This window comes from Eubalaena glacialis, chromosome 9 (genome assembly GCF_028564815.1).
Source record: "Eubalaena glacialis isolate mEubGla1 chromosome 9, mEubGla1.1.hap2.+ XY, whole genome shotgun sequence".
Lineage (NCBI taxonomy): Eukaryota > Metazoa > Chordata > Mammalia > Artiodactyla > Balaenidae > Eubalaena > Eubalaena glacialis.
Window position 1 is genome coordinate 111852791 of NC_083724.1, and position 27739 is coordinate 111880529.

Genomic DNA, 27739 nt, shown 5'->3' on the forward strand with positions numbered 1-27739 from the left:
ATCTCAGTGCTTACAATCCTGGGAGATCAGAGTTACCGATGCTTGTTTAATAAATGTGAATATCAAGGTTAGGGAACTTGAAGACATTCACACAGCTGTGAAATGGCAGAGATGTGATTCCCACCCAGGGTCCCATGGAATCCAAGGAGAGTGCGCTTTCCACGTCCCGAGGCCTTTGAGGAAATGACACTTCTATTTTGGACATAACGGACAGTTTTCCACAGTGGGTTAGGTTCTTTTGCGTTTTGTTTTTTTTTTTTAATTAATTAATTAATTTATTGGCTGTGTTGGGTCTTTGTTTCTGTGTGAGGGCTTTCTCTAGTTGCGGCAAGCGGGGGCCACTCTTCATCGCGGTGCGCGGGCCTCTCACTATCGCGGCCTCTCTTGTTGCGGAGCACAAGCTCCAGACGCGCAGGCTCAGTAGTTGTGGCTCATGGGCCCAGTTGCTCCGCGGCATGTGGGATCTTCCCAGACCAGGGCTCGAACCCGTGTGCCCTGCATGGGCAGGCAGATTCTCAACCACTGCGCCACCAGGGAAGCCCCTTCTTTTGTGTTTTGAATGACTATCAGACGAGTCTCCCATCACCCCAAATGTATCAGGGTGAGCTCTTTCTGGACTTACTTCCCTCCATGGCTCTTCCATGCAAACTAGTCACTCTGGCCAGCGGTCTCCTCCCTACCCTCCGAGCTCAGCACGTGCTTGGACCCGCTTCAGCCCTGGTGCTGGGTGCCTCATCTGCCCTCCACACACATCTCCTCCCGGCCAGTTTTCAACAGCTGGCTTCCTCCGAGCAGGTAGGCATGTCTGTTTTCGGGGAGCAGAGCAGAATCATCCCCCCCCCAGAGAGACTGGTCCCCCTCCTGCAACCCACACGCTCCAGGGAAGCATGACAGAGGCGGTGGGCAACCGTTATGGACAGTCTGTCCAAGCCTCTTAGGTCTGGCAGGTGGGTCGGGGAGGATGAGATAAGCAGAGAGGTCTCTGGAAGTGTCTCTGACCCCCCCAGCCCGTGGCAGTCTCTCCCTCCCTGCTTGTCTGTGGATGTATAGCTCAGGTCCGCAGCTGTGCCCTCCCATCTGAGTTAGTAAATAGGGCACGTGGATCGGACCCAGTGGTCTTTGGCTCTGACGCTCTGGGAAGGTCCCACGTGGTTTATATTCTTCCTCTTGCTTCTGATGTTTTGCCACCAGGACTCTTAATGCTGTCACCACTCTTGGGTTCCACCTCTGCTTCTGTCACTGCTTGTCTTATCACACCCCTGGCAGTGTCTCCTCACCCCTGGCTGTCCGGGTCCACAAAGTGGGGCCCTGCGGTTCACGTTTGGAGTCTTAACGCTGTAGTCTCACACTTTCACTTTTAAGAGGCATTCCACTGAGGAACTTGGAGCAGGTTTCTAGGGGACCAGGTGGAAGGGGTCTTAGGTTCAGGGCGGGTCACACTGGAGGGCTTTCCTCACTTCAGCTGATTCGTCCTCTGAGCGAAGGCTCACGTATTTCCAGCGTCTCTGCCCGGGATGAGTTTCCTATCTTACTGGAGCCTCCCTCCCTCCTTCATCTCTCGCCTCTAATCTCAGTGTCCTTCTCAGGCAGCTTAGGTGGTTTCATGGAAAAAGCAGTCTGCACTGAAATTCCAGAAATCCTGGTTAACTAGACAGGCAAGTTTATATCTCCCCCCTTACCTGTGTGTCTCTGTTTTACTAGTAATTAGATTAGAAGGTCTTCCAGATCGGGAGTTGGGGTTTATTAAAGGCCCAAACTCCTTGAGTGAGGCCCCCCACCAGAGCCCAGCATAGTTCCTTATAAAAGCGAGGCTCCTTCAATGTATCTTTTTTTTTGTAAAATAAATTTATCTATCTATCTAGTTATTTATTTATTTTTGGCTACTTTGGGTCTTCGTTGCTACATGCGGGCTTCTCTTGTTGCGGAGCATGGGCTCTAGGCGTGCGGGGTTCAGTAGTTGTGGCACGCGGGCTCAGTATTTGTGGCGCACGGGCTTAGTTGCTCCGCAGCATGTGGGATCTTCCCAGCCCAGGGCTCGAACTCGTGTCCCCTGCATTGGCAGGCGGACTCTTGACCACTGCGCCACGAGGGAAGTCCCCTTCAATGTATCTTGCTTGATGAAAGGATTCCTCACCCACAAACCTGTACCCCTTTCTCATCTATCTTGCAAATACTGGTGTGATGATAACAAAACCAATAGAAGAATAAGGTACAGCAAATTCATTGCTACTACTGAGAAAACTACATGTTGCATCCATTCATTTTGGCTTGCTTGAACTGGTTGTATAAGTTAGAGAAACGGACCACAGAAGACGGGAATTAGAGCCAAGAGCCAGAAGGACGAACGGCTGCCAGGATTACTTTGCTTTAGAAAAGAAAGAAAGAAAGAAAAAGCCATATCTAGAAAATTGAAAGGGAATGGGCAAACCAGAGTCAGTAGGTTGATTAGACTGGAGGAAATTCTTTCCTCCCTCTCACTGAGCTTCAGGGACGTCTGTGAGGTCACAGAGAGATTTCCCAGTTTTGTGGGGGACGTTTGGGTATGTCACCCCTCCGTTCTGTCGGCCGTGACTTGGATCCACTCCTCCCGCTGGTCCACTGCCTGGACCAGGTGTCTCCGTTTGTCTAAGGAGGTGTGTGCTGGTTGAAAGGAGAAGTCTTACCATCACCATCCATGGTAGGCAACCAGAGCAAACCTCTCTCTGCCTGTTAGCTATGGAGTTAGATTTTATGAGGCGAGGAAATGGGGGAGGAAAAAGGAATGTTTTGGTGGAAGGATGTTTGAGAGATCAAAGCCTTAATTACTTGAAATTAATGGTTGAAGAAATGGAGTCCCGCAGAGCTAGTGAGCACAGAACCAGGATGGAGACCCAGGCCTTTTGATTTCAACGAATCTTCCTTATAAGGAGCAGTGCCTCTTCTTTTCTGGCCTCCTGGGCAGGTGCTCGGGCCCCACCCCACTCTGCCTACTGGGCATAGGATTCCCGGGAGAGAGGTGAAAGGTGTCTCAGACCTTGCAGTCAGATCTCACCCCAGAGGAGCAGATTTTAGTGGACCTTCCATCAGTCTATTCCATCCATGGCCACTAGCTCTAGGAGTTCTCCTTCTCATTAATATATTCATCAGAAGTTTATTGAGTGTCTGCTGTGTGCCAGGTACCGCAAAGACATGTCTCTTTCTTGTTCATTCAAGAAATAAAAGATGGAAACCACATCTCTTTCTTTTCTGCTGACTTGCCGTGCTTGTGCACGTGGGGTTTATGTTGAGAGGATTCTGTGGCCAAGCTTCCCTCCTCTGAGAGGCCGTGCCTTGAGCAAGTGTCCCATTTGCCATCCCCCCAGCAGGGGAGCTGAGGAGGCAGCGAACTATGAACTGGGCTGTAGGAGACCTGTGATCGGACCCACAGCTTAGCTAGTAAGTCACTGCTTGACTTTGGACAACCTTTTCAGTTCCTTGCCTGTGTTTCCTCTTTTTGAGGTGAGGGTGTTAAGTTTCCGTGAACTCTGAGTTCTTTGGAGCTCAGACTTCCAGCAGTTACTGGATGCGCCTGTCTCAAAGGCACAAAATTGATCAGATCATTAACCCAGATGACTGATTTGTCTCACAAAAAGGTACAAAAGAATAGAATCGTCTTTTACTGTCTTTGCATCCCTTCACTCTCTGCCTTGGAGCTTAGTTTCAAAAGCCTCACTGAGATGGTCCTTGCATTCAGAAAGTGGACATCCTGAACCCCCAGGGCTCTGTGCTACCTTCAGATAAAGATGCAGCAACCAAGCCGGCTGTCCCGGGAGGGATTTGCACCCAGTGTGGCTACTTCCCAGCTTCCCTAGAGGGAGGGACCTCAGCCATCTCTCCAAGGGACACTTACTGGGAATGGGAGGGCAGGCTGTGGCCATGGAAACCTGACAGGCTTACCTGGCCCACGAGGGATGGAACTTTGACCTTGGCCTAATTAACTGTGCTTCACCCGGGGAGCTACCAGGCCAGTGACACTTAAAAAAACAACAGGATTTAGCACCTCCTCTATGGACCCTCCCCTGACACACACACAGTGAGGGTACATAGAAACAACGGCTCCCTATCTGTTTCTTGCCTTTAATTCCCGGGAGGTCAAAAATTATTTATTTATGATCGCACAACAGTGTGAATGTGTTTAATGCCAATGAACTGTATACTTAAAAATGGTTAAAATGTTAAATTTTATGTATAATTTACCACAATAAAAAATGATTTATTGATGGAGGGGGCGGAGAGGAAACATTTATCCTGGGACTGCAAAATGAGGAGAGATTTTGCAAAATGCTCCATGCCTTACACATCTAAATGGTGCTTTTATGGTTCAAAAAGATCTTCAGAGTCCCGGTCAGTAATTGCCTTCAGCATATTCATACCCCTCCCTTTGTGTGCCAGTGTCTCCAAGCGTTACCATTAAAGGGCCTTTTGTAGCCGCATAGCACAGGGAGATCAGCTCAGTGCTTTGTGTTCACCTAGAGGGTTGGGATAGGGAGGGTGGGAGGGAGCCGCAAGAGGGAGGTCATATGGGGATGTATGTATATGTATAGCTGATTCACTTTGTTATACAGCAGAAACTAACACACCATTGTAAAACAATTATACTCCAATAAAGATGTTAAAAGAAAAAGGACCTTTTGTATTTCATTATTTGTTTACGATCTATTTCCTTCCTCCTTGAAGACAGTGTCTGGCGGCTGGGGTTGAATAAGTGTTTTTATGTATAATAAATGAGCGACCACATTAGCAATGTGAATCTTCAGCTCCAGTTGCTTGTCCACAGAGAGAATTTTCTAACCACATACACTGAAGTAACCCCACCTCCACTTGTCACTCTTTTTTTTTTTTACTCGAAGTATAGTTGATTTACAGTGCTGTGTTAGTTTCAGGTGTACAGCAAAGTGATTCATTTAAACATACATATACTTACGTATGTATTTATTCTTTTTTCAGATTCCTTTCCCTTATAAGTTGTTATAAAATATTGAGTAGAGTTCCCTGGGATATATAGTAGGTCCTTGTTGGTTATCTATTTTATATATAGTAGTATGTAATGTTAATCCCAAACTCCTAATTTATCCCTCCCTCCAACCTTTCCCCTTTGGTAACCATAAGTTTGTTTTCTAAGTCTGTGAGTCTGTTTCTGTTTTTGTAAATAAGTTCATTTGCGTCGTTGTTTTAGATTCCGCATGCATATGATATTTGTCTTTCTCTGTCTAACTTACCTCACTTAGTACGATAATATCTAGGTCCATCCGTGTTGCTGCAAATGGCATTATTTCATTCTTTTTTTATGGCTGAGTAGTATTCCATTGTATATAAATACCACATCTTCTTTATCCATTCTTCTGTCGATGGACATTTAGGCACATCTTGGCTATTGTAAATAGTGCTGCAGTGAACACTGGGGTGCATTGTCACTCCTTCCTTCATAACTTTTAGCCCTTTATGAAATGACTTTATTCATAGCCTTGTGTGTTCACATGTATATGTCTTTCTCTTCCTGTTATAAAATAAGACCAAGAAGGATGGAGATGTTGTAGGTCTTGCTCTCCTAAGCATCTGTTTGTTGAATGAATAAATGAATCTCCAATGTGTGTTGAACTTTTGGAAATAGCAGGACTCGTTCAGAATCAGTTTTGGAGCACAAAGTGAGTAAGATTAATACTGTCATTGGGGAGGCACAAAACAAAGTAAAAACAGTGGAGAAATTAGAGTAAAAGCTCTGATTTTTCACATGTGACTCAAACTGGTTTCAAGGTAGTTTCCAACAAAAATATTCAGTAATATTTGAGCAATGCCTTTATGGTTGAATTCTGTGTCACTTTGAGTTGGATACTTTGTCATGTTCATTTGCTAGTGTACATTTGTCATGGTTTTTAGAAATTGCAGTAAAACGTATATACAGTGAAATGCACTCATCTTAGGTATACAATTCAAGGAGTTTTAACAAATGAATGTACCACATGTGCCTAATACTCAAGTCAAGATATAGAATATTTCCTGTGCTCCAGAAAGTTCCCTTTCACCTTCTTCCATATAATTCCCACTCCCAAAAAACAACTACTGTTCTAATTTAGATCACCATGGATTGATTAGTTTGTCTGCTCTTCAACTTTATATAATGGAATTATGCGTGTCTGTTGTGTTTCGTTTCTCTTATTCAACATATTGTTTTTTAGGTTCACCCATGATGTTGCTTATAACTGTAGTTCATTCCATTTTATCGCCAACTAATATTCCATTACATGAATATCCACAGTTTGTCGGTACTCTATTGATGTGCATTTTGATGGGTTCCAGTTTTGGGCTATTAAGAATGCTTTGATAAGTATTCTCGTAAAGTATTCTTATAGATACAGGTTTTCATTGATCTTGAGGAAATACTTAGGAGTGTGGGGATATTTCTGGATCATAGGTCACGTGTATCTTTAATCTTAAAAGAAACTTCCAGTAATGTAAGAGAGTTACAATTAGCCATATCCAGTCATTCTTAAATTTAGCTATTCTGGTGGGTGTATAATAGTATCTCATGTCTTTTTTTTTAAGTATCATTTGCATTAAGTAAAATTCACCCATTGAGTGTAGTTCAGCAGGCTTTTTGACAAATGCATGCAATCGTGAAACAGCACCCCAATCCAGAGATAGGACAATTCTGTCAGCCCCCCAGAATTCTCCTGTGTCCCTTTGTAGTCAAATCCACGCCACCCTCAACCTTGATCTATTTTCTTTCCCTATTTTGTGCCTTTGCCTAGTCCTGGCTTACCAAGAAGTGTATGCAGTGTATTTTTTAAAAATTTTGTCATTGTCATAAATGATATAGTTTTAAAAGTGAAGTCATTTCTACAAAGTTTATAATGAAAAACAACAGTCCTTTCCCAATTCCTCTTGGTTTCTGATTCCATTTTCAGCTCCTTCAGCCAATTTTGTGATATATGCCTTTTTCATTTCTAAATAACATGCCTCTATTACTTGCTATTTCCATTTTTATTTTTATTTATTCACTGCTCTCTATGGAAGGTAAGGATTTTGTTCTCTTATACTCCTCACCAAGCACACATATACCTATTTGTCCCTAATGGAGCTCTCCCAATATAGATATATCATAATTTTTAAAAATAGATATTATTTAGATTATTGTGCCCATGGGGTATAAGCAAGCAGAACCTATCCATGTACCTTGATAACATTTCCTTTCTTGAATAGGTTTTTCTAGAGGTGTTATTTCTTTTTTCTTGGTTCTCTGTGGACCTACCTCTATTTCATAGCCAAACTTTCTGACAAAATCATTTGCCTCCCTCTAATATGTTCAGACAAATGAGATAATTTCACAGTTCCATTTTTTTCCTTGGATTTGTTCCTCATGGAATCCTCTGTCCTCTGGCTTCAGCTTGGTCTGGATGCTCTCTGGGCCAGTACCAGGGCTTCTTTCTGAGATCTCCATCAGCTGTATCAGGGCCAGAAAAATAGAAACTAAATAGGTATTTCAGCAGAGCTAGGGCTAATATGCATGTGTGTATAAATATAGATTAACACCTCTATGAATTTTGACCTCTGTACGCATTTTGAAAGTCATGAGTACATGGGGATACCTTCAATTCCAACTCAGCATCACAGAGTTCATTCCAGTTTTTTCTCTTTCTGTACTTGGAACTCCCTTCTGTGACAGCAGGAAGCCTGGCTTCCACTACTTCTAATATGTTTGCGTACTTGATCAATTCCCCTGCATGTAACCCCTCCCCATCTTCATTACCACCTTCTCCCATGTGGACGGCTTCCTCACCTCTGATAACCCGTGGCAGCCCACCCCCGCCCCAAGTCCTGTGTGGATGGCCTTCTCCTCACCCCACTCAGGCTCTAATGCCCCATGTGAGCCCCACACGCCCACATGGATGCATACCTTGTTCTGCTTGGGCTCTGACAGCCCATGCCAGCCTGGTCCCATGTGGAGCCTCCCACCCACACCTTTGCAGATGCCTAAGTTGCCCCATCCCACCTAATAGCTCAGGGCTTACTTGTTCAGGATGGGAAGCAGAAGACCAAATAGGTCTCCTGACTCTTGTCTCCTATTCCCCAGTGTTTTTCTTTTTTCAGTCTTCTCCTACCAAAGAAGAATACTGTCCACTCATTTGCTTACACCCAAGACCTAAGTACCCTTGGTATTTGCCTTTCCTCCCCCAGTTAATGGCTAGTCCCAGCTAAATCATGAGCAACTCTTATCGATTCAAAATAGGCCCTCCATCTTTTCATCTCTCCCCATTTTCGTTGTACCTGCCAGTCTCCTCACTGGTGTCCTTTTTCCACTGTGTCTCACCTCGACAATCCATTCTTATAGAGCAGCCAGCATGATCTTTTAAAAGTGTGAGGCATGCGCATAGCACAGGGAGATCAGCTCTGTGCTTTGTGACCACCTAGAGGGGTGGGATAGGGAGGGTGGGAGGGAGGGAGATGCAAGAGGGAAGAGATATGGGAACATATGTATATGTATAACTGATTCACTTTGTTATAAAGCAGAAGCTAACACACCATTGTAAAGCAATTATACTTCAATAAAGATGTTTAAAAAAAAAAAAAAAGTGTGAGGCATGATGTCATTTAGAACCTTCCAGGGGATTCCCCATGTGCTTAGGATAAAACCCCAGTTCCTCCATGGTCCATGATACCTATGTGTGTGGTGCACGGTGGCATCACCAGGGGAACTTTTTAGAAGCATGGGCCCCACCTGAGTCCAGTTAAATCAGAGTATTTGGGGATGTGGCCCAGGCATCGGTATTTTGAATCTAATAGGCAGTCAGGGCCCAGAATCATGCCTCCCTCTGACCACCTTCTTGTTGCTGTCTCCTCTTTTGTGACTGGTTCTATTTAGCTTCTCACAGTGGCCTTTCCTTGGTCACCTTATGTGACATCATGTCCAATGTTTACTAATCATTTTCTGCCATGTGCTCTCCTTGAGTGCTTCTTCCTAGCACTGTCATTCTCTGAGATCATCATATATCTATCTATATATGTATGTATTTTACATTAGAGTGTAATCTTCATGATAACTCTTGCTCTCCACTGCATCGTGGTATCTAAACTAGTGCTTGATAAATATTTGTTGAATGGTTGCATGTAGAGGGGGCGAGGAGCTGAGTAAGGGACCTGTCCTATGGGAGCCAGAAAGTGGGCAGGGGCCAGAGATGCATCTGGACAGGTGAGGTGAAATGGAGCAGGTGATGGAGTCTTGGCTGATGGAGATGATCTGAGAAACCAGATAAAGTAAGCGACTTTGACAATGGAATTAGGGACTCTCTGATATTTTTAAATTGGTGAGGACAGATTTTTATTCTGGAATGGGGCAGTCCCAGGAAAACAGAAATGACTTTTCCTGAACCGAAGAGCAACCCTTAGCGTAGAATCACTTTTGATGTTCCACATGGTTGCTGGAAGCTTACTTTTTGAGACGGTCATTTCACCTAATTATAAGTGAGACTAGTCCTCTGGACTCACCATCCCCCCACCATTTCCTTCATTTTCTAACTTAAGAAAGCATCTGAGATTCTGACCAGTTCACACAACTCATTGATTTTAGCTACTTGTTGATATGCATTCAGTAGCATACCATATTTAACTGTAATTATCTTGCTTTAAATGTTGGGATTAATTGGAAAATCATGTTCTTGCTTGTATCACAACCCCGGTTGGTAATGTGGAAATGAGCAAACCTACTCTTGGACTATTACTAATCCCTTGCATTTAAGCTATTGAATTTATGGAGTCCTGACAGTCTATGATGAAAACTCCAGAAATAGACAGTGTTTTGCTACTACCTAATGCCAAGGAACGTGAGCGTTCACTTTTGTAAAATTCAGCGTGGTAATTTTGAGCCTTTAGATAGGGGTTATGCACACACCACAATTCTAGAGAAGACTTTGAGGTAAAAAATAGGAGGTAAAAAAAAAAAAAAGTTTTCGAAAACGACAGGTTTCCGAAGTATAATTCTGTGATGGATAGCTGTGCAAAAACATTATTGACAAAAGTACAGATAAATTCCCCTCTGAAAGTGGACCCAGTCTGTGTTGTAACATCTTGGGTTTATAGGTCATAGAGAGATGAAAACTGCTTGGAAGAGACTAAAGTCTTGTTTCTCAGCTTGCCTCCCCCTTCCCAGCCCAGGATGGAGTTGAAGCCATTTATTCACGCAAAAGTCATTTTCCTTTTTTTAAAATAAGTTTATTTTATTTTATTTTATTTTTTTGGCTGTGTTGGGTCTCCGTTGCTGTGCGCGGGCTTTCTCTAGTTGCGGTGCGCGGGCTTCTCATTGCCGTGGCTTCTCTTGTTGCAGAGCACGGGCTCTAGGCGCGTGGGCTTCAGTAGTTGCGGCTTGCGGGCTCAGTAGTTGTGGCTCGCAGGCTCTAGAGTGCAGGCTCAGTACCTGTGGCGCACGGGCTTAGCTGCTCCGCGGCATGTGGGATCTTCCCGGACCAGGGCTCGGACCCATGTCCCCTGCATTGACAGGCGGATTCTTAACCACGGCGCCACCAGGGAAGTCCCGCAAAAGTCATTTTCACATGTTAGCAGAACCAAGCAAGTGTGTATAGATGGGTGAAGACTCTTGAGGCCTGGGAGAATTGTTTGGTGTGGGTATAACTGGATCTCGCGTGCATTTTGGCATCTTAAATTGGGAGCAGTGTTTTCCTGTTCAGATATCTCTTTGTCAACCATGGGCCTTGATGCAAACTTATAACCAGTTCACAGCATAATACCCCATTCTAACTGGTAAAAAATAGCAAAATCCTTAACATGTGTGAATACTGACAGTTTAAAATTTGTGAAAATATTAATAAATCCATGCTCAAAGAAGGTAAATTCAACTCTCTGCTTTAACACATCCAAAATAGATGGCATGTCCAGTGTTGGATGATTTTATATAGAACAAATTACAAGAGAGTTCTAGAATGCTATTAACAGCTGCCTGAAATATTTTTTTAATTTATTTTTTTATTGAAGTGTAGTTGATTTACAATGTTGTGTTAGCTTCTGGTCTACAGCAAAGTGATTCAGTTATATATGTTCTTTTTCGTATTCTTTTCCATTATAGTTTATTACAGGATATCGGATATAGTTCCCTGTGCTATATACAGTAGGACCTTGTTGTTTATCCAATCCGTCACCCCCCCATCCCCCTCCCCCTTGTCAACCACAAGTCTGTTCTCTATGTCTGTGAGTCTGTTTCTGTTTTGTAGATAGGTTTATTTGTGTCGTATTTTAGATTCCACGTATGACTTAGTACGATAATCTTTAGGTCCATCCATGTTGCTGCATTATGGCTGAGTAGTATTCCATTGTATATATGTACCACATTTTCTTTATCCATTCATTTGTTGGTGGACATTTAGGTTGTTTCCATGTCTTGGCTATCGTAAGTAGTGCTGCTATGAACATTGGAGTGTGTGTATATTTTCCAGTTACATACTAGTTTTGTCCAGAAATATGATGCCTAAAGTTTTCATTACAGCCTGCGTCTGCTCACTGTGTGTGTATGGCTACTTTACACATCTGGACCACGGACAACAGCGTTTACTTAAGCAAGATGACCACATTGATGCCTCATGGGCATGGGGAATGAGAAAAGTTATTACAGTGAATTACCTATAGTAGCTGTTCAATAAATATTTTGTATACAATATCTGTTTATGGACAGATTAGATTGTATACTCCCTTTACAAGATAGAGGGTGGGAAAACATCCATAGGAATATGTGTATTGATCGGAATTTTTAAAAGGAAGTTAAAGACTTTACTTAAAGCCTCGTTAAGCAAACACATAAAATCTTTTCATTGTAGGGTGTATTGTAGCATTGCCAAGAATTGTTTAAAATGTTGTTTCATTATTTATTTCAGTTTGTTTTTAGGTGTAAATATTTATATATATAAGGTTTGCTACTCCGATTTAAAATTGTTCCAGAATATTGGTTCTTAACCTGGGAACTTGGGGAGGAGGGAAGTGGGAGTAGGAGAGAAAGCGAGAGGGAGAGAATATATATAAATTATTTTTAAATATCTATTTTAATAGTACAATCTATTGTAATAGTATAAGTTGACTTTCAGAATGTATATGAATGGATGAAAGTTCATATTCATTTATACAAAAACATTCATTGAATGCTGGGAGGTATTAAGGTGTTGAGAGGTTGGGCTGCCTTCTGTCTTGTTTTTTTTTGTTGTTGTTCTATCCTTTCTCCAAAGGAGTAGGGACGAGGCATGGTTCTAAGTGAATTTTAAATCCTTTAGTTATCAAGAGAATAAAGCTCTGAAATAGATCTAGATTTTTATTGCATAATAAACCAGATTGCTCATATTGTCTGCTAAATGTCTCCTGGATTCCATCCCAGTATCCTAACAAGATGAGGACGTATATTGCTAATGTCTTTATATTGTCCCAGATAACAAAAGATTTTGTGTTCTCTTCTACCCTGACAGGTTGGTACAGAGGATATACCCTCCAAAATAAATCTAAAAAGGTATGGCTTATCGTTTTAGTTTGAAATCTGTGTGCTAGTTTTGTGTGGTCGTATCTGATTCCATTATCTGCTGTCTGTAGACCTAGTTTGCTTTCTCTTTGATGGCTAGTCTTTAGATTTGAAAGCAAATTCTCTGACCTTGGCCATATTTCCCACCAGCCAACTCAAGGATAAAGGCCGGAGGTGAATTTGACACCCCAGGTAGGGCCTCTGCGGACTTCTTGCTCCTGGTTCCCTCAGGCTGAGCTGTAGGGTCACACAAGGACATTGCTCTGTTTTGCGGGGGGACCGGGGCTTCTCCCTTTATCCTTTAGTTCCAGTGCTGAAATCCCAGAACCAAAGGGTCTCCCCATTTCCACTTGACTCTTTCCTTTATTAAAAAATCGTTAAACCAGAGTAGTAGTTTTCAAACTGAAATCAGTAGAGTGGGTTATAACCAACATTTTCTTAAAAACAACACTGAAAAATAGAAAGAGAATAGAATGTGACGGTATGTAGTGTTTCAGGAAACTGTTGTGTTAGGTATATATTTTACAGTATTTTATGTATTTTTCATTATATTTTATGATAGTAGTTCTGGGTTGCTGTCTCATCATGGGCAAAGAGTTTGAAAAATACTGACCCTCGTGGGTTCCTTTTGGCAGTGCCAAAGCTGCTAATCATCAAGCTAAAGAAAATCTGTGAGTTAGGTTAATACCCCCTCAGTTTATTTTAGGTCAGGTCAGCGCTTTTCCTGTGACACTGCACGTTGGGACAGCATAGCCTGTCAGCACTTTCTTTTGAAAAGAACAAAGTTGATAGGGTCGTACTATTTCACAGTTAGTTCACATGCAAAATAGTGAATTGGGAGGGGTGAGAGAAACATTTCAGAATTTATCAACAGCTAAGTAAAAAAAACAAAAACAAAAAAACCCCTCACAAATCCACAGGTTTTACTCTTCAAATATGGCACAATACAGAAGTGATGCTAGCACACAGTCTCAAAAGAGCTATGGGCCCAGAAAAACACTTTCCCACATGGTATAGGGCCATTTAAAACCAGGACTGTCCTGGACTTCCCTGGTGGTCCAGTGGTTAAGGCTCTGTGCTTCCAATGCAGCAGGCTTGGGTTCGATTCCTGGTCAGGGAACTAAGATCCCATGTGCTGCGTGGTACAGCCAAAAAAACCAAAAAACAGGACTGTCCTACTCAAGCTTTCTATGTTGTTGACTCTCAGATAACACGCAGTATTTGCACATGGGTGTGTACACACACAGTTTATTAACTCTGACAATTTAATAATCTACCAAAATAAAGGCATATTTGCTTTTAATGCAGGTATCAACTCCCACAATTTTGATCCTTTTATCCCTCCCCAAATCCTGATGCTGAATTGTTCTACCCACAGTTAGATGCTTGTGCCCCATGTCTTCATTTTCAGCTTAATTATAATGAAAATAATTATAAATTATTTGATTAAATGAATAATCTCTTGCTGACTTTAGTTTCCCCAGGCTTTCATATAAGGACCTAAGATAGCAGACGTTCTGGTGTGAATGAGAGCATGATAGGACCAAAGTAGAAGACCTTTTCTCCTGGGATGCTTGTTAACTAGAGAACCTATAGTTTACAGCCACCTCTGCTTCTTGGTTTGGGTTTAACCCTATAGTGTTTATTTTACTCATAATTATGGAGGTGGTAGTTATTTTTCAAAGCATGAATAGAGTGAACAATTTTGAAGTTCTAAATTTCTTCAAGAGCAGCAATACTTATGTCACTTAATTACCAATCCTTTAAAAAAAAAGTTAATTTTAAAACATAAACAAAAATCCACTCTCAGATAAGATCATATGAACTTTAAGATCAAAGGGAATTTTTTACCTGGTGAATGTGAATTGTGTTGAAACAAGGCTTCAGACCACAGTTTTCCCTTTCAGAGAGTCTACAGTCTGTAAGAATCTTTTCGGAGCATCTCTAAGGCATCCTGTGATACATCAGAATCCAACTGTTGTCTGCTTTGCAAAGCGGGTGGATGGGGTGCTTCACTAAGATCTAAATGATAAGGTCTCGGTGTGTTTTAAATTTTTTTTGAAATCCTTTTAAACTTTCAATCTCACTCTTGAAAAGAATTATTTCAGTAAGAGCTTTTCTTAGTTCTTGATAACTAAACTTTGTAATTCAGTGAAATAATAGTACAAACAAGGGCCATGCATTTCCTTGTTGACTTATAAGTTGAAATATCTTTCTAGTAGAGAGATCCAGGAAAAGCAGGGAATTCCAAGTCAGCTGTCATGAATTATGCTCAACTTTGACACCCCTTAATTAGGGAATCCAGCCTAGTTGAAATGCTATTCCTAATGCTATTTCCTTGTTTGCCAGTCTTTAGGGGAAGAGCTATTTGAAAAGCCTATTGTTTTAATGGAAATTTTTGATGTTATTTACAAGCAGACCTAACCGGTTAGAGTGGTGATAAAACATGCTAGTGGCTTTACAAATGGAAGAAGCCAAGAGCTTTGCAGAAACTGATTATTGATCCTGGCAGGATTATGGAATTATGGATAAGGGCAATATCTGGAAAATCATTAGTTCATTTTTTTTTCCCCCTCAAGTGGGTAGGTTGCATTGAGAAAGCACAAGCAAAACTGAGAGATAGGCTGTAAATCAGAAATATATTACCTAGGTTTATTCTGGCTTTCTGTGTGTCAGAATGGTGTAGGAAAAGGCCTACAGCCTCAGATTTACCAGAGCAATTAAATGGCTGTAAGTGGACACATGTTATCATGGAAAGATGATGCCTGCAAGTAACAGAGTGAAAATACAACAAAATAGATACTCTCTTAATATGAAAGTCATCATGTCTGTATATCCAATATAAATTATCTGCTTATGATCTGCTTAGACATCACAAAATAAGCCACTTGTATTACGAATGTTTCTATTTTGGATTTCTCCCAGTTATTAGGAGACCAGTCATCAGATTATAGATGTATGAAACAGTTAATTGGTCCTTTATCTTCTTGATTTGAAAAACCTTCTGCCAGGATATTCCTTGGGACCAGCAGTGTTACATCTTATTTTAACCTGCAAATATGGCTCCTGATAACTGCTACTTTGAGTGGTTTCAACGCTCCACCTTTTTATGAGTTCCGGACAACTTTTTTATTGTAGTAAAATATACTTGATAAAAAAATTACTACTTTAACTCTTCTAAAATGTACAGTTCAGGGGTATTAAGTACATTCACATTGTTGTGCAACCATACCACGATCCAACTCTAGAACTTTTTCATTATCCCAAACTGAAACTCTGTACGCATTAAACACAAACTTCTCCTTCCTCCCTCCTCCAGCCCCTGTTAACCCCCGTTCTACTTCTGTCCCTATGAATTTGACTACATACACTTGTATGATCTCATACAAGTGAGATCAGACAGTAATTGTCCTTTTGTGTCTGGCTTATTTCACTCAGCATCCTGTCACCAAGGTGAGTGCTGGGCATCCAAGCCTGGTTCTCCACAAAGATCGTCGTCAACAAAACATTTACCTCAACCTAGCGGATAGAAGAAACACCCAAGGTTTCTTAGGTATCCTAAGGACAGATCTGGAGCTTCAGAACCCCGTTAATCTGGCCCAAAAGGAATTACACACACATTGAATTTTTGTTTGTATTTAACTCTTTGATTGGTTTTCCAAAATCACTCTGAATCCTGTCCCTATAATGAAAGAGGTCGGTGTTACCTTGTCTCTGTGTGTGTTCTGGGTCTTCATCAGTAACAAGATTGGGATAATGCTTTCTCACTCATATGCCCCACACCTGCCCGTTTCTCAAAGCGAGGAAGGGCGGGTATGTCTGTACTTTTTTTTGGTTCTTCCTGCCTGGCGGGAAAGGATGGCCATTTTGCTTCTGACTCAAGCAGTGGCAGGATCCACCTTGTCATCACCAATGCTGGGAGCAGCGTAGTCTCAAATTTTCTTGCTGTTTCCTGTTTTATTGGCAAAGGATTAAAAGAGAGAAAGGAGAGAATTGCTCAGATAAACATAGCACATAAAACTAGACGCAAGACCAACCCGGGTTGAAATGCACTAGTTTTCTGGCTCTGAATGGATTAAGGATCACTGGGTACACACGCATCTCTGACCCAGTCTCCCAGGGAGCGAGCTATCCCTCTCCCATCCTTGTGGCCAGTCTCCCCTGACGTTGGGTGTCCACGTGGTCGCACTTCTACAGGCTCAGGGCCATGAGCAGTTGAGCCAATGGGGCCTGTTGAACAGCTTCTTCTGCTTCTCCTGGTCTGGCCTGAAAAGTACCATACAACAGGGACCAGCAGTGCTTTTCTAGATGGCAGTGGCTCTGTTTATTGATGAGCATGTCATGCGGTTGAATAACAGAAGCTTTTGGCTTTTAAGAAAACTCACATCCATGGCTTGCTTCCCGTTGGTTAGATCCAATCTTCAGTTCTGCAGTTTCTACCCACCACTTTCCAGTGTTTCTCTTAGGTCTTTCTGGGCTTAGTTTTCCCATGGGCAATGTCACAATACTGACGACGAATTGCCTCTTAGGGACATAGAATGGAGAACAATTTGAGACTGAAAAGTGCTAAAAATAACCAGATAACGTGTCCTAATTGATTCCATGCATTTTGTTTAAGTGAAAATGCTGAGGGAAATGACTCTAGAAAATCACTATAATTTTACGGGCCACTAAGTACATAGCCCTCCATCTCACTAATTATATGAAACCCTTTAAGGGAAGCATATCATGGCATGTAGGACCTGGAGGGGTTTTAGGATCTCACTATTAAACACTTTACCATTATGGCAGCTCTGAGCTGACCCGGGCATGTGTGCCTGGTCATTTACAGAGCATTTATTTTATGCTCGCTGAACCCAAGGATTAATTTATACCTTTTCAGTGTTGCAGGCTTGCTTTCATTTAGGTAGGCAGGTGATGTAATTGATGTCCCGCAACCTTGACTGCAAACTGTAGCTGCTGTCCAGGGGTCCTTTCCCCTCCCCCACGCATCCTTGTTGCTGTCTGTGCTCTTTACTTTGGGCTGAGAGTTTTACGGCCACATAACCCAAGTTCTTCTCTCCGTAGGGTATTTTCCCTGAAACGTATATCCATTTGAAAGAGGCCACTGTGGAAGACCGTGGGTAAGTTCTAACGTAGGAAGACTCCTAACAGGTGAGGAAGATGTAAAATATCCTTATAGATTTTAAGAAGTCAGAAAATATCATTTTGTGCGTTATTGTCTCAGCTCATCAATTCCACTTCTCGGATGAAAGGGAAATGAATGAAAACTTTTTCCTGACATCCTTCCTTCTTCTGTCTTCTTTTTTGATACTTATTCCTTCCCCAGAACAGTAAAGACAGATAATGAATGAACGGAGAGGGCCTTTGCTTTCCTCTTGCACTGGCTGCTCACTGATCGCGTGCACGTGTGTGTGTGTGTATGCACGCTCATGCGTGCACGCACATGAATATTTGGTGCTCTTTGGCCCTTAAGACCTGAGAGCCGCCTGTTTGGGAACCTTGGGGGATGATAGGTGAGCATACAACACCCTGCACTATTCAGCTCTGAACCTTGAACAAGTCAGTGCGCCTGGGGCTTTCCCCCTGCAAATCAGAGAAAACAAATCTGTCCCCACGTAGGTCATGAACTTGATATGAAATTATGAACTAACTAATGTGTGCGAATGCGCTCTGCAGAGAAAATCCACTTAGCTGGTGAGCCAGCGGGCAGGAGAGTTAAGGAGGGAATAAAGAGAGCCTGGAGAAGGAATCCCAGGGCCGTTAGAGAGTGTGGAGTGGGTCACAGAGGCACTCTGGCTAACAGCTGCAGAGAACATTCTCAGCCATAAGTTCTGCACCCTCGTTTTATAGACGAGAGATGGAGACGTGCCCAAATTCACACATAATCAGGGCTGAAAAGCAGGTGTCTTGCCCTCCTGGAGAATCTTCTTTCTGATTCCTAGGCAGCCTCCAGGGTCACTTATAGCCACGTTGGTGGAAGGGCAGAGTTAGGGGCATATTCCCACCAACTAGTGTTGCCAGGTAAAATGCAGGATGCCCAGTTAAATTTGAAATTCATATAACAAGTAATTTTTTACATGCATGTCTCAGGTATTTCCTGAGACATACTTATGCTTAAAAATTATTTTAATCTATCTGAAATCCAAACCTAACGGGGTGTCTTGTATTCTTATTTACGCCTAGCAATCCCACCACTAATCCACATTTGTTTGCTTGCTTTCGCTCTCTCCTTTTCTCCTTTTGCTAATCATAAAAATACCAGACGGGATTTATGTGCATGAGTGTCGGGTTTGCCTTGTTAAAAGTCTGCTGTAAGTGAGGATTTGGGTATACGTACGTTTTCTGTGCAGTGAGACAGCAGATGAGAAGCAAACCTAGTACCACTGCAAAAGAGGGTCCCACCTCAGTCCCACAGCAGGTCCTGTGTGAGGCTCCAAGCCCCAGGACCCTTGTGCCATGAACACTTCTCCACCCACCCACCCTCCCTAATGAAATGGCTGCTTGGCAGAACCAGCGAAAGTACTGGATTTGGGCTTCCATCCCTGGCAATTGCTGCAGCCAGCCTGGTCGGTATTTGAGGCTCCTGTAAAGATCCAGAATGGGGAGATAGAGGCTGCGCTCTATACACATTCATTTCGAGAATCGTGGTGTGTTAAGCTCTTTCTCTTTTCTCAGCTGCTTGATGTGATAAAAATTCTCTACCCAAACCTTCCCTAAATGGACACGGTTGTTTTTGGTTGAAGCCCAACCAGCCCATTCCCATCTTTGAGTTGTGGGGATCATGACCTCCATCAAGAAAAGCCACGGTGATCCACCCAGAGTGAAGGGAGCATCTTTCTGTTCTCTTTAGGCAGCACGAGACTGTGATTCCCGGGGAGCTCCCACTGGTACAGGAGCTCACCTCGACACTGCGGGAATGGGCGGTCATCTGGCGCAAGCTCTACGTGGTGAGTTTGCCCCTGGTGCTTGGAGCCTGTGGCAGTATTCCCGGGCCCTCAGCCCGTCTGTTCTGCTGCAAGGGATCGGCCACTCGTTAGCTCTCTGTGTGGAGTGGGTGTATCTTACCTGGACGGCGCAATGGCTGATAACCAGCAGATTCCCATTTTCACCATGTAGAGCGGTTGACGATGTGGGTGGTGGAGGAGGTGGGCATGATCATTAGGTCAGTATTTTCCCAGTTGACATGCTGATTGTAAAGTTATAAGGATAATAAGAACTGCAAACACATCGTCCCTACTAAGTGCCAGGAACTATTAATCCTCATAACACTCCTATAAGGTAGCTGTAATTATTACCAGTTTATCAATGGGGAAATTGAGGGACATGCTCTTAGCCTCTGTGTGTATCCCAGTGAATAGACATTTGTCACTGTTTCAGTGCTCAGCCCCATGAGGGCTCCTATGAGGGTGCACTCTACCTTCTGTGTACCTTACCGATGCTGAAACATGAATCACGTTAAACCATGCTCTGAAGAGTCTTCTTTTTTTTTTTTTAATTTTATTTATTTATTTATTTATTTATTTATTTATGGCTGTGTTGGGTCTTCGTTTCTGTGCGAGGGCTTTCTCTAGTTGTGGCAAGTGGGGACCACTCTTCATCGCGGTGCGCGGGCCTCTCACTATCGCGGCCTCTCTTGTTGCGGAGCACAGGCTCCAGACGCGCAGGCTCAGTAATTGTGGCTCACGGGCCCAGTTGCTCCGCGGCATGTGGGATCTTCCCAGACCAGGGCTCGAACCCGTGTCCCCTGCCTTGGCAGGCAGATTCTCAACCACTGCGCCACTAGGGAAGCCCTGAAGAGTCTTCTTTTTGAGGCCAACTCATAGTACTGTTTCTCACAACAATGGTTTGACCTTAGGGTGCTAATAAGATATGCCAGGTCAGTGGGAAGTGACACAGGAACCAGCACATTCTCTCCCTGATAAACCATAATCACAAGTTTTGTGTGTGGGTTTGCAATCAAGGCAAGGTAAATCTAGCACTTAATAATATTATCAGGCTGAGAACACCTGGGGCAGCCATCTTGCAGGAGGCCAAGAACTCTGAGTCTGGCGGCAGCAAGCCTGCCCCCATGTCCGCTTTAGGAAGCTCCTTTCTCAGACACTGGAATGCACAGACACTGTTTTCTAAAGTTTCCTCTTTCCTGGAGACCTTGTGGGTAGGCATCATTAGGTCTTGCCTTCTGTAGGCATCTTCCAGGCTTCCATGGCTGACTAAGAATTCCTATGAATGTACTGATATATTCCCTGGCCCAATGTGTGAATGAGATCAGTCAGGACTCGACTCAATGCCTGGGAGCCAGTCTCTTTCCTTATGTGGCTTAGTTCATCTAAGTTTTTTTCAGTCATATATTGATTCTACATTTTAACTCTCAAAAGCCAATCTTACTAAGTTAACTGGGAGCACCTCACTCTAGACCCTTGTACTAAAAACGGGAATCGAAACTCATTCTAGCATAACTTCTAGCAGTTAGTATAAGATATTTCATTTCCCAGGGCTTTGGTTTCCCAGGGTGGAGCACAGCAATGGAAATCACCAACCCCTTCTGTGGAAAAGCACGTGATTTTTCTCCGCCTGCCCATCCTTCAAGGCCCCACGGAAGTCCTTTTTTCTTCATAATGCGTCTCTAAACACACCAATCCATAATGTTTCCTTCTGGACTATGGGAGCACTTCCTCCTGAACCAGTCATCTGGCCCCTGGGGCACAGTGCCTTGTAATGCAAGTGATCTTTTGATCTCTTTATGTTTCATCGAGGAGAGAGCTAACCTGTAAATTCTTAAATCACGAGCTGGGGAGAGAAGCTGTTTTAAGCCCTTTGGCCTACATCGATCATCTTGTCCTTCTATTGAAAGCACTCTCTGGTTCCGGTTAATTGATTGGTTAGTGGTGGATGTAACAAGGTTGATGGATGGGTTAGTTCCTTAACATAGTCTCTCTGGAAATTGGCGAGTGGTGAAAAATGTATTAGCTAATAAGTACTGGGAAATGAGATTTTTATAGCTGTAATCTACAAGAGTGGAGAGTATGAATGAGCTAGACTTTTCTTCTTGCTAAAACACAACTCTTGTGCTTAGCTCATGATCTGTGTCTAGTACGTGTCCACAGATAATTGTGCCAAGTCTGCTATTGACTAGGAATGAGAAATAAGTGAGCCAGAGAGGAAGAAATATGATTCATGTATTTGGGCTTCCAAAATCTTTTAAGCTCTGGTTGAGGATTTCCTATGTGGAAGGTCCACTATTTAATAGCAGAATTGAGTTCTAAGTTAAAAAAAGAAAAAAAAAAAAAGAAAATTCCACCCTCCTCTTGGGGGGCAGCACATTTCCCATCTTAATCTTGACGTCTCATAAAATAATTATTTTGTTATTGTGACTTATTTTTTAGATGTCTTGTAGCTGCTATTGGTTGACTAAAAGGCATTCATTGTGGGGATCTTAATCAGTTGATGGGGCTGAGAATCTGCTCCTGCTTTTGATAGCACGCTCACCCATTCAGAAATGATCCATTTCAAATGGAAATCTTGGCATTCTTCATTTTTTTTCCTGTCCCTTCCTAAAGCATTGACAGTTCACTTCAGGCAGAATTTCTGAAATGCTTTTTCAAAAATCTGTATGTCAAAGTAGCCAGCCTTGGGGCTTCCCTGGTGGTCCAGTGGGTAAGACTCCGCGCTCCCAATCCAGGGGGGCCCAGGTTCGATCCTTGGTCAGGGAACTAGATCCCACATGCCGCAACTAAGAGCCTACGTGCCGCAAATAAACATGCTGCAATGAAGATCCTGCATGCTGCAACTAAGACCCGGCGCAGCCTAGATAAATAAATAAATATTAAAAAAAAAAGCAGCAAGCCTTAAATATGATTCACTGGGAAAAAAGTTAAGGGAACCCAGATCTGTAGGTTTCAATCACCCCCCCCCCCCCGCCCCGAGACATGCGCACGTACACACACAGACACACACACACACACAGAGACACACTTTTTTTTAAAAAATAAATTTATTTATTTTATTTATTTATTTTTGACTGCACTGGGTCTTTGTTGCTGCGCACGGGCTTTCTCTAGTTGTGGCGAGCGGGGGCTACTCTTCGTTGCGGTGCGCGGGCTTCTCATTGCGGTGGCTTCTCTTGCTGCGGAGCACGGGCTCTAGGTGCATGGGCTTCGGTAGTTGTGGCACGTGGGCTCAGTAGTTGTGATGTGCGGACTCAGTAGTTGTAGCGCACGGGCTGTAGAGCGCAGGCTCAGTAGTTGTGGCGCACGGGCTGAGTTGCTCTGCGGCATGTGAGATCTTCCCGGACCAGGGCTCGAACCCGTGTCCCCTGCATTAGCAGGCGGATTCTTAACCACTGCGCCACCAGGGAAGCCCCACACACACATTTTTATCGGTGTTTGCTTTCTGATTCTGTGTGTAAGTTCCTTCAGCCTGTGTAAAGATGAATACAGGTTTGCCTAATCTACATCAGTACTTTTATCTCTCATGCATTTTCTCCCACAGATTATGAAACCAGGCATTGTGTTTGGTGTCTTTAAAGACATCTTAGAGCCTCTGCCTTTCTCTACAACACATTTCTTAGTTCTCTTCTTTTCAGTCTCAGTTTATGAGAAATTTAGGAGGTAGGTACAGAGTCTTAAGTGAGAGGAAAATGCAATCCACTAACCAGGTTAAGCCCAGCCATGTAGACACAGGTCATTATTCTAGAAGGGAAAGATATTTGTATAGCTGTGATTTCTTTTTAGCAGTCATACCGTAAGCTTGTGAAATTACCATAAATATGTTTTAAAGTGGGGATGTGGCAGCCATGCCAGGGAGAGAGGAACCCACCCATCCAGAGTAGAAAGAAGAAATGGTAATTCCCGCACGTTCCTTTTTTGTCTTTGTTATATTAGTATTATTTATGAATTTATTATCTTTCCTGTATGCTTTGGAGAAGAAGCAAGCTGTAGGGGACAGACAGGGGACTAGAAATTAGGAGGCATGGTTTCTCACCCAGGCCCTGCCCTAACTGACTCTGGTTTTGGACAAAGTGCTTGAAGTCTCCAAGTGTCTGCTGGATTTTGCCCATCTGTTAAAATGATGTAAAATCTGCCTTGTTTACTCCATAGAGTTGTGAGGGTGTAAAAAGAAATCATCGTGCAGGCAGACCATCAAGGACTCTGCAAACGTGAGCATGAGAGTCTTGATGTCTTAGCTGGAAACAGTCGCCGCCCTGGACGTCCTTCCTCGGGGCAGCCTGACTGGCCGCCCCTCTGACCCGACTGGGAGACTCTGAAGCTCCCTTCCCTGTCCCCCCTTATCCAAGGTCACTTCCTTTGTCTTGTGTTGTGGTCTTAGGCGGAGCGGCCTTGAGCACTCAGTAGCTAGTCTGTGTGTTTCTCCCCATAGATAGTGAGCCTCCTTAGCTTATGTTCCAGTCCAAGAGACAGGGATCGTTCCAGAAAGGAAAAGGGAAGCACGCCGATGCTGCATGCAAATGCACCACAGTTTCTGACGAGCTTTGCCTGCACTGCTGATCCTCCATTGGAACCTATTTACCGGGCATTTTCAGTGCTTGATCAAGAAAGGAGGGAACACTGTGAAAGAGGACGTGGTTGCCTGGTGAAATGGCAAAACTGGGGGCATTGGGGTCAGACAGGCGGCTGGTTCTTAAATTCTGACTTGCTGGGAGTTCCCTGGCGGTCCAGAGGTTAGGACTCCACGCTTTTACTGCTGAAGGCCCGGGTTCAATCCCTGGTCGGGGAACTAAGATCCCACAGGCTGCGCCGCGTGGCCAAAAAAAAAAAAATTCTGACTTGCTCCCTTACTTGGTATGCACTTTTATATTCAGAAAAAAATAACAAACCCAGTAATAGTGCAAACAAACAAACAAACCCAAGCAGAAAGAACACAGATTCTGCAGGCAGGGATTTTGGTTCAGGGTGTGCCACTAGAGGATTTTATAGCCCAAGACAAGTCCTTTGACCTCCTAAGTTTTCCTTTCCTCGGCTTCAGTGGTAATTATATATTACACATGCCTTGCAGATTTGCTGTAGAATTCAATAAGATAATCTGTGTCACATTGCTGGGACAGTGCCTGCACATTGTCGTCAAAATGTGACAGCCCTTGACTCTCCCCTTACTACACCGCTTCAGGAAAGAGCTGATTCATGTTGAAAAGTGTTAGGAGAACTAGATCCACATGGAATTTTGCCCTGAGGTAGTTTAAGGGTGTGTCTGCTACCTACCCAGTGGGCTCCCTTCCAACCCTAGAGTCACTTAGCTACACTAGGTGGATAGTTTTTAAGTGTTCCATCCATTCTTTTCCGCTGCCTCTCAGGATCTTGCGGTTTTCCCCAGCCGTGAAAAGTAGATCCAGTGAGCTGAACTTGGCTTCTTTTCCTTCTTCCCTGCCATGGGAGTTGCCTCAGCTAGAAGGGCGGACCCCTATGCATTGATTTCTCCATGATGGATGGATGTAATATCTGTTTACCTTTCCAGTGACAACCCAATTATACTTTTTGAATACGTACAGATCTGCACCCCACATCATACTTATCCTGTTTTCTCAACTAAAAATCAGGTCTTGCAAACTGACAAGTTGGAGTATATTTGTGGGGACGTCAGGACAAGACTTTTTGGAAGAGGGACTGTCCCAGGAATTCTGAGGTGTTTGGTCATCATAAACATACTCTATAATGCCTCACCCTGAGATTAAGTGCTGTTCCTCACCTTCCAGTGGGCGAAATGGTTTGGTGAGGTTTGGTCAGCCAGGCTGTTTTGTTCATACAAGTTCGGCAGACTGAACCTGATCCGATTTTCTTATGGAAAAGAGATTACAGAAGAGCCTGATGGTGGAAGGTGGTTAATACATCTTGTTGAATCAAGTGAACTTAATTGCTAAAATGCAGTTCGTTGAAAGGATTGATCTCCTCTCATTGAAAATTTACCAGCAAAATAGAACCTTGGGCTGGCCTACAGTCCTGTAAAAATCTAGAGCAGAGAAAGTGCCTGTCACCAAGGCGGGGGTGGGGAGACTTGCCGGACACCATGAATTGCCCTTTCATCCCATCTTTGCATATCCAGGCAGATTAAAGCTACTCAAGTCTAATCTTTTTGAACTGGTGGTTATTACTGGCTGCTGGAGCATATGCTCTGAAGTGTAATTAAGCTGATCTCAAGGTTGAAACCGGCGTCTGATCGCTTATTACTAAGGACAGAAAATTCCCATAGAAAGCTTCGTCCTGGTGTCAGGGCATTTCAGCTGTGAGTTGCAAACCCTGCTTTGGTGCATGGCTCTCACGAGAGGCAGGAGGAGATGGGGCGATGGCCAGAACAGGGCAGAGGTGGCGCTTTGGGTGTTTTTCCAGTTTTGTTTTCCTCTGACTTTGGTGCCTGGCTTCCAGGATTTCCTGCACTACTTCCAGAGGCAAAAACTGTCTTTTACTGGAATCTTTTCTTTAAAAATCAAGCTTTTGCTAGTCAGGCCAAACCTTTAGCTGACAGAGAGAAAAAACACTAGGATGGATGGGAAGAGAGGCAGGGCCCCTGTGGATTCATGTCCTCCCAGAACTAAGGGTCAGCGCAGCACAGGGCACAGAAAGACCAAGAGACCAACCATCCTGGTTCCCGGGAGGTCCAGATACTCAGAAAAGACATGAGATTCATTGCGAAGAGCTATATACGGGGGAAATTTGATATAGAGCCACCCCACTGTGTGAGTACATCAGGACTGAGATGGTCCAAGTCAGATATATTTAATCAGGAAGTTGCTTGGAGGAGTAATTGAATTTAATGTCTCAGCCATAGACTTGAAGACGCTTATCCTTGGGAATGGATCTTATTGCTGGTCCCCTGATTTTACAGATGGGCATATCCCAGAGGGAATAATTTGCTCAAAGTCACTTAGCAAGTTAGTGATGGAATTAGAGATAGAGACCAAGTCCCCTGTACTTTCAGCAAAGAAGGTTTACAATGGAAGAGGAGAGGTTGGTGAACAGAGGAAATACTGATTCTTTTGCAGAGGGAGAGGTGAGGTGGAGGACCAGAGAAAGAGTCTTTTGACTCTGGTCTGCATTCTTTGGGAAAGAAAGTGAAGAATAGAATCCAGGTCTTCTGACACCCAGTGGGGTGGTGCCATTGTCTCAGTGGCCCTCAGAATTTCTAAATTACTCAAAGGATGGCTTCTGTATTTCTGCCACTATTGAAGATAAAGCTGTTGCTTTTTTTCCTGTCCCTTTTTTCTTCTCTTTAGAAATTCTTAAAAAAAAAAAAAAAAGACCCAGAATAGACATGTAAAAAGTGAGACCTCAAAGATCGTCAGGTAGAAAAGAGGGATAAATTCGAAGCAAATGCAGGAGTATCCTTACTGTCTAGTTAGAAGAATATTTAGATTTCTCTATTTTGTGTAGCTATTCCTCAAACCGAAACCAGAGTGTTATTTTAAGTTGAAGCAGTCACAGTTTGTTTTTCGGTCGCTCCTGTGTCCCAGGCTTATTCTGCGGAGAGGAGCAAAGAAATTATTAAATACACTCCTTGCTCTCCTGAATTCTGTGACAATGGCTGCTAGTATAATAAGACTGAGATTAATGAAGGCTAGAGACAGGAGAAAAGGCACTCTGTAATGGGCAGGCTTGGGTGTAACAAGGAGGAAAGATGGAGACCTGAGTCCTTGGCTCCTGGTGTTAATGGGGAGAGCTTGATTTTCTCCTCACCTGTCCTCATTTGCTTCCCCAGGAATCCAGAAAGTGTCAGGGGCCAACTACTGCATGGAGCATCCACGGAGAACAATCTTAGGAATGTGGCAACAAAACCTGTTTCCTTAAAGTAAATGGGAAAGTCGCTTCCTTTGGTGTGTTCCAGCGTGTCTACTCACAATTAATTTGGCAAAGTGAACCAGAAAAGAATGGCCATCTTCATCCTTCTTGGGGGGGAACTCTTGGCAAAGCAGGCTGATATGGACAGGCAATAATTAAATTGCTTTGGATAGTGTCTAATATAATTGAGACCAAGAACTTGTGAATATATGCCCCAAACAAAGCGCTGTCTCATAGAGGATCCCCTGAGTCTCGGAGCCCTTTCTTTACCATATTATGAGACCTAATATCTTAATTAAAATGAGAAAAACATTGAAAAAAAAACTAACTAGGAGTAGAAAAATAGGTTGCAAGAAGAAAAAAAGATCCCTTTCTGCCTGGCAGCTTTGAAAGGCAAAATTTTATGGGCTTAATTTCTCAGAAAGACAAT

At 43.3% G+C, this 27739-nt stretch overlaps 1 protein-coding gene across 1 annotated transcript in view; it reads left to right on the forward strand.

Moving 5' to 3' along the window:
* Nucleotides 1-27739, forward strand: part of DOCK5 (dedicator of cytokinesis 5) — a 222862-nt gene that overhangs the window by 70777 nt on the left and 124346 nt on the right. Inside the window, exons 3-5 of the mRNA XM_061200716.1 lie at nt 12474-12514; nt 17591-17646; nt 19377-19473. Coding sequence (XP_061056699.1) covers nt 12474-12514; nt 17591-17646; nt 19377-19473 — 194 coding nt within the window. The remainder of the gene's footprint in view (nt 1-12473; nt 12515-17590; nt 17647-19376; nt 19474-27739) is intronic.